Raw genomic sequence first — 7,892 nt, 5'->3', positions numbered from 1 at the left:
ACAGATTTCAACTAAACTTGGTAGTATAGAATTAATATATATATATAAATTAATATATTAATATATGTATAGGAATTACTTTTCTGGTATTTTTACAGTTTGAACATAATTGAGGTCATGGAGGAGGACAGTTAAAGGTTCAGTGTGTAGAATCTAGTGACATCTAGTGGTGAAATTGTAGCTGAATACCCATAACCTCCCCCTCCCCCTCCAAACAGGAAAGAGAACCTGTGGTAGAGTAAAAACTCAAAAGGCGTTAAGTTTGTCCAGTGTGGGCTACTGTAAAAAAAAACCATGGCTGCCTCCATAGAGAGGACCCTCTCCTGATGTAAATATAAAGTGTTTTAAATATAAAGGCTCATTCAAGGGTAAAGAAAACCACAATTTGTACAATTTAGATTATTACACACCAGTTAAAACATCACAAGGATTATTTTACATTCAACTTCTGCCAATAGATCTTTTTTTTACCTACACACACACACACACACACACGGGACCTTTAAGCCTTCATCGTCCTCAGGTCCTGAACACATGAGCAGAACAAAGCTCGGGCGTTAGGACCCTGAGGCTGGGGAGGTTTCCTGCTCCCTCACGATCCAGTGACAGTTTGACTCAGACTCCAGTGAGGAGGAGGATGTGAGGGGAGGAGGAGCAGGAGGTCTGCGGTCAGTCTGCTGCGGTTCACCCAACTTTGGTTTGGAAACTCCACAGCGATGCCTGTCAAACTCTGTTGCGCATTAATCTGGATTCAGATTTAGTTTTTCCTCTTTCTGGAAGCCGCAGAAGCGAGTGCGCACACGTGTACGGGTCCTTCTGGATTCAAGTATCGTGCTGTTTTTCTTTTGACAACAGGAAGGTGAAGTGACAGACAAGATGTCTCTGAGCAGAAGCATTGAGTTCGAGCACTTTGAGGAGAAGCCGCAGCGGACGCCGAGGACCAACTCGGGCACCGGGTCCACGCAGCCTGGCTCCAGGGGCAACGGTGTGGTCCCCAGCCCGGCGCACAGTGCGCACTGTAGCTTCTACCGCACACGCACCCTGCAGTCACTCACATCCGAGAAAAAAGCCAGAAAAGTCCGATTCTACCGCAATGGGGACAAATATTTCAAAGGGCTGGTGTATGCTGTCTCCAACGACCGGTTCAGGTCCCTGGACGCGCTGCTCATGGAGCTCACACGGTCCCTGTCGGACAACGTCAACCTCCCCCAGGGGGTCCGGACCCTGTACGTGCTGGACGGAGGCAGGAAGATCAGCAGCCTGGATGAGATAGTGGAGGGTAAGGCTTGATGATGGATGTAATAGCCTCCTCATGTAACCATACATTATGAAAGAGGCCTGGTGCATGACAGACTAATGTGCATTGATCCAGACATGCAATTGATTTTTGTTAAAAGCTAAATTTTTGCCTTGGATATTGGTTAACTGGCTCGTGCAGAGGTGCACTGCAGCCTCAGGAAAGTGAGGCCAGAGGTTTTAAAGGTCAGTCAGGACACGTGAAGTCTGGCTCCACAAAGTTAGTTCTCCTTTGTGCACAGTAGAAGTCTATCCATTTATCTCCAGGGAGCATCACTTCATACTGGATGCAATTGCAAATCCTCCCTCTTATCATTCACACAATTTGCATCCTTGACATAACGCTTGTGACATGTTTGACCCTCTTTATATACAGTCTATGGTTGGACCCAGTGCCATGAAATGCACACAAGGAGACCCCCCCCCCCCCCCCCCCCCCCCCCCCCCCCCCCCCCCGTGCAGCCTGGGTTCAGGATTCAGACTTCTACTCATTCATCTCAGCTGCTCTTTCACTTTCCTCCACTTTGAGTTTATGTGTATTTTATACCTCCTGCCTGGGAGTAAATGTTTGATGACTGTGTTTTGTTGTAAGGTCCATTTGCTGTTTAAGTCTTAGTGTCACCCTTGGGGCTTGAAAGATGGAAGACCCCCCCCCCCCCCATCCACACTATCTGTTTATTGCTTGCAGTGTAATGGGTGACTGGAAACTAACTGATTGCAATAACATAGTAGCCAGTTAGAAGTAACAGGAGAGTCCTGCAGTCACAGCTATATGTTCAGTTTAGACATATTAGTGAGGAGCTTTAGGGTTTAAAGGAGTTTCCAAACTAATTCGTTTTTAAACCACTTTGTCAGATGCAGCTGTGCACTGCAGACACAATTCGAGCACAGTCAGCGACCCTTTCACTTTCCTGCTGTGTTGTTCTCCCTGCAGGGACAGTGACCTCTCTGTAAGAACTTAAGCTTCATGTCTGTCTGCTCTGCGACCTGCCTGCAATCCTCTTTCAACGTGAGGGGTTACCGCTTGGCCACACACACTGAGGATTCGCTGACCTCTCACTGCAGTCATTATTCCTATGTACCGGTTTATTTTTATTTCACATCCTCCTAAAACGTAGGCTCCTCATTTCCTGCACCCTGTCCCCCTGAGAGACCGGGGAAGATTTAGGCCAGCCAGTGTCTGATCTCAATTCTGTAGCATCATTACTTTGGCAAACTGCAGCAGAAGTGAAGTGGTTTTTGGTGCATTGGGTTGGTCCAGAGTTGTACCTCTGACTGACTATTCAACAACTAATTTTGGCCTTGTCTGCACTACTGCGGATATGTTTTTGATCAGATATTTTCCCCTCCATCATGCGACGTGAACACAAAAACGACTACAAACGCTCAAACAAGCCTCTGTGGGTCACGATAAAGTCTACGACAATGATTCGTTGAATACCAGAGAAGAATATTGTGAGCGTGTTGTCCTTTAACAGTAGTAACTTCAAAACCAAAACAATAGAAGCAACATTTCTTTAACTTATATCTTTGGCAGAAGCTTGTGAATGTGATGTGATGCTTATAAACTTATAACTAGACCAAACGTAGAGAAAGTCTTAAAAAGCGGCCATTGTTGTTGTTTCTGGTGGTTGCTCATTGCATAAAACAACAGTGGGCGTGCACAAAGTAAGCTGTGACATTATTGTTCCCCAAACGCTCTATTTTGCATGTGCACATGGAGTTTTTGAAATTCTGCACTTTAGAAGGTTTTTGTTTAAATCTCTGTTTAAGTGACACTTCTTGTGCGTAGACGAGAATTAAAACGCAGAGGAAAAAGTTTGTTCTGCTCATTTTTTGGGTCAGTCTTTAATCCTTGTTCTTTCTGGCAGTGACAATACATGTCAAAACATCTCAAACAGGAGACGGACTGCAGGTGGGCTGTCTCCAGTGTCCTTGTTTACTCACCCATCTAAATGGATGGAGAGAGGGAACATTACTGCACAGCTCAGCAGTTCGCCTCCATTGATTGAGGCCTGCTGGGGCTCTTTTGTGTGGAAAGCCAATCAAGCAGTGCTCACATGTGTGGCCCTTACGGCCGGAGGGGAGCCAGCCAGCCAAATTGAACTGCTGTGCTCGTGGAAAACAACACAGGGAGGTAGCAGACACTGAAGCTTTGTAGTTTACTGTCCGAACAACTTGCTGACAGAGGAACTCCAGATGGGACAATAACTTTGCAAGCTGAAGGGTCTTTTTCTAGCAAATGTAGAAATGAAGTTCCCTATTGTGGATATTTAACTTGGCTAAAGATAATTTTCCACATTAGAAATATTGTACGTTTTATAGCTGTTTACGGCATTAGCCCTGATCCAGGGATTTCACATCATGAACCAAATGAGGAAGCTTTTAGAGAACTTCCTCATGAGACCTGAGTCAAAGAAAAGGAGCTGCCCTCTAGTTTCTGTGATTCAGGGCTCACACAGTTCATCAGGATAAGAATGCTTCAGAATAAAAGTTAATTCATGCTTAACTTTTCTGCAGCACATCCAGAGAAGCTTCAAACACCACAGTCTGATGTGCATATGAAATTAAAGCAAATGTTTTTCTGTTCATGAAATCATTTGATTCCAGGGAATTTCCAAGATTTGTCATCATAGCCTGTATTATAAGTTTGATTTCAATTATCTTTAAATTTTAACAGTTGTAAAAGCCACTCAGCCATTAATGTCTAATTTGTAGAGATTGATGGATTTTTTGCTCCAGGCTAAAACTGAGCTGCATCCTGAATGTAAGGGAGATGGATACATGAAGGTGGATGTTACAAATGCTAGATCTATATATCTAAAAATGACTCTGGGATCCCTTTTAACAATTCAAATGAGTTTCTTGGACAAGAGAATAAACCAAGGATTGAGAAATTTGCAAAGTGGCACAGATTAGGATTGTGTGGCATGTGTCCATATGTCTAATTTCTTTTACCACCACTGTGAATATTAAGTCTACAAAACAAAGAATTGAGATGTGCATGATCTCTCTTCATTGTTTTGGATATGATAAATCTTGCAAAGCCTCAATACAGTTTTATGATTCCCATTTACTCACATCTATCTGGGTTATATATTGGTGACAGCTGTGTGACCACTGCAGTAGAAGCTGGTTAGGCAGCTCTGTTGAGATCGACCTCATCTGTTGTGCAGATGAGGGCAGCAGCCGGTGGCGGGCAGAGGAGGCGCCCTCTCACCTGACTGGGAGATGTTGCACCTGAGATCCCAGGTCTCCAGTGAATAGACTTGTCACCAGTCGCCATCTGATGGCGTCTCAGTGTTCTGACAGTTTCCCTCAGATGATTGACAGGCTCAGTTTATTATTCTGTCCCCCATCAGCTGCGTCCCAGCTCTTTAATTAGCCTCTGGTTAATTGCAGGCTTAATAAAACCAGATATCTTGGGACTGTCTCAAATGTTCTTTTTACGCTGTAGCTCCGTTCATTTGTCTTGATGCATATCCAGCAACCAGAATTTATAGATGGTATGGATTTCTTTAGTCAGTAAAATCCACCATTTACTCAAGACAGGGAACATAAAACACATTTTTAAAGTTATAAATTGACATATTTGTGTGGTTTGTAGGATTTAAGGATTAAGCTGCTTTGAAACCTCATTATAATCTCTTCAAACGGATTGTAAGTGAGGGACAGTGTTGCCAGATGTACGATAATCATCATATTTGTGTGATTAATGTTGCCCTCTGTACGATGTACAATGACACCAAAATTCCCATGATGTGCAATAGTTCTTTTGTGACACTTTTTCATGTATTATCAGTTGTAATCTGGTTAGTAGAACTACATTTCGGAGCATTGTTTCAAAACAACTCGGACTGGGAACAGTGTAGGGCGAACAGAAGATAGTCTTGGCCCAGATATCCACTGTCTGCACCAGAGGCCACAAAGGCTAATTCTTCATCAGACGATAGCCAATAGGCTCAGAGATTGACCTAATTACTGTGCAGTTTCCCTAACACACCACACCCCAGCCACTGAGAAGTTCTCATATTGATGCAATGAATGTTATCGTAAAAACAATACTTTTCTTTCTTGATCATTCAAGCAGGAAACAAGTTCTTTATGCAGAAAGAGGAATTCTGTTTTTGTCCTCATATCATAATGGTTGCTGGACAGAATTCACTGTATGTAAAGTATAATATGCCTTGTTTCTTCTGAGTGTAGGTTTCCTCTTCATGGACACTGAATGTAGCCAGAAGAGAAAATATGTGTCACATTCTTACTCATGCTGAAGAACAACAGTTTCTCGTCTAACAATCACTCCAAAAGAATCCTTCACACATTCTTGCTGTGGTTTTCATTTTACCAGCCCCCTGTTGTCACACGACTTTGTTCTTAAGGGGAAACATTTGCGTGTTAACGGTTCTGATGGAATGCTGGCAGATAAAACAAAATGCTTTGCTTTGGAGGGAGGCCAGTGCAGCAGCTCGGCAGCTGAAAGGGACGAAGGGCAGAGTTACGCTGGACCGGCCTCTCAATGTGCCTTTTTGTTCCAACTGAGGAATGTTAACTCTTTGTTGTTCGTCTGACACAAAAGTGGAAGCAGTATTAATTCTATACGTGTGATGCATGCATGTGTGTTTTGTTTCTTGGATGTGAATATGTTTGCTGAGCTTTGCATGTGTTGACTATATCTACTATCAACTTCTGTCTTCCTCCAGGGGAGAGTTATGTGTGCGCCTCCAACGAACCCTTCCGGCGTGTAGAATACACCAAGAACGTCAACCCCAACTGGTCGGTAGGCTGCAAAACTGGAACCTCGCGCTCCCTTTCCTCTCTCATCCCGCTGGTGCAGCGCGAGTCCAAGGACTTCATCAAACCAAAGCTTGTCACAGTCATCCGCAGCGGCGTCAAACCCCGCAAGGCGGTTCGGGTACTGCTCAACAAAAAGACGGCGCACTCCTTCGAGCAGGTGCTCACTGACATCACGGAGGCGATCAAGTTGGACTCTGGAGCTGTGAGAAGACTGTTCACGTTGGAGGGCAAGCAGGTGAGTCTGTCAAAAAGAATACTTGTTTATGGCACTCAGTGGAGCACATACCAACAGTTCCCTTACAATCAACCTTTACCATATTACACACACACATAGATATCAGTCCCCTCAATATACCTGATTTCTTTTTTCATTGAGTTTAGTTGAGTTTATTTCAATCCACATTAATACAAATTGCATGAAGTTAAATATTGAAAAATACATGTGGGGTGTGGTAGAAACCACAAATCCACACCCAATTACAACAAACTATGAAATACAAAAGATACAAAATCTTCAATACAGGTTATATATTAGCATAATAGAGACAATTGGACATATATCAGTATAACAGAAGATACATACAGAGAGGGAAGAAGGGAAGAAGATCCACAAATTAACGCCAACAAGCGCCCATCTCGGATCCACACCTTTGTCCAGATCCACACCACAATTCAATGGGTTCTTTCCTGGCCCATACTGCATCAGTCCACAAGTAGTGTTTGATGCAACCGTGCTTACAAACAAACAAACAAACAAACAAACAAAACAACCAACACACAAATGAACAGGGGTGAAAACATAACCTCCTTGGTCTGACAGCATCATCACTGTACGATTTAAAACTGTGTCCTCCCGTGTGGGTGAGAGTAGCATCTCTAGCGAAACCATCCATGTCAACAAGGTACTTTCTGGGTCCTGCAAATCCATGAGCGCACTGTCTATCATTACATAACATGACCGTTACAGAGGGAGTTCCCTGCATTGTTTTCAGTGAGATGAAGTTGGATGATGTGCACATGAAAACCAGATGGGCCTGCGAGGCTGAGCGTTTTAGCCGAAAGGTTTTATCTCCAGAAACTGCTGTGATTTATAGGCTTCAGCTGTGTCAGCAGTCGAGGTAATTACATCCTATTTAATCAACCATACATAATTACACGCCACAGTTATTTCAACAAGGCACTAATGAATACACTTTGGAGTTCAGGCCTTTTGCCATAACCATCAGTATAGTGTCCTCCCCACCTCATACAGCCATCAGAGACTGTTTTTGCTATAATCTGATCCATCTGGGACACATTCACCGCTGTAACGCATCTGAGATTCTCATTGAGGGTCCCGGGTGGCGGGAGATGAGGTGAGCTCAAACACATGGTGCCCCTGGTCAAAAGATTTATATCGATGTTGCCTCATCTGGGAGATGCCTTACATTATTATTATTAATGACATAATTTTAACTCATCTCACAAAATTATTCAAATAAGGGCACAATGATTTAAACAGCTCATGACGAATGTCAAGTATAAATTATACTTAAATCAATGAAACATTACAAAGGAGGAAATATACAAAATTATTTTTTAGGAACGTGGGGAGCAAGGGCTGAAATGCAGTTAAGAGGTTCACATCATATTCATGTATAAATAGTTAGTAAGTTTTGAATGCAAAGATAAAAATTTACAATAATATAATTATTTTCAACAGTTTCAAAAGTTTGATGGCAAAATACTTTTTGTGAAAACTTCTTTATGAACAAAGGTTAAAATGTTCACAAAGACTAGAAAAGCTGTTTCATTGTTAA

At 42.9% G+C, this 7,892-nt stretch overlaps 1 protein-coding gene across 11 annotated transcripts in view; it reads left to right on the top strand.

Moving 5' to 3' along the window:
- Positions 1-624: 624 nt before the first annotated feature.
- The window catches only part of dclk2a (doublecortin-like kinase 2a), a 49,759-nt gene continuing 42,491 nt past the window's right edge, over positions 625-7,892 (top strand). For 7 of the 11 annotated variants that reach the window (XM_020101313.2, XM_020101312.2, XM_020101308.2 and 4 more), the window contains exons 1-2: positions 625-1,279; positions 6,000-6,328. In XM_020101313.2, the coding sequence (XP_019956872.2) occupies positions 877-1,279; positions 6,000-6,328 (732 nt within the window). In that variant the 5' untranslated portion in view covers positions 625-876. The remainder of the gene's footprint in view (positions 1,280-5,999; positions 6,329-7,892) is intronic. The other 4 variants (XM_020101315.2, XM_020101314.2, XM_020101310.2 and 1 more) reach the window with 1 other exon arrangement.

Source organism: Paralichthys olivaceus, chromosome 8 (assembly GCF_024713975.1).
Source record: "Paralichthys olivaceus isolate ysfri-2021 chromosome 8, ASM2471397v2, whole genome shotgun sequence".
In the NCBI taxonomy this organism is placed as follows: domain Eukaryota; kingdom Metazoa; phylum Chordata; class Actinopteri; order Pleuronectiformes; family Paralichthyidae; genus Paralichthys; species Paralichthys olivaceus.
The sequence above is the reverse complement of the archived record's forward strand: the minus strand, read 5'-3'. Positions and strand labels throughout refer to the sequence as shown.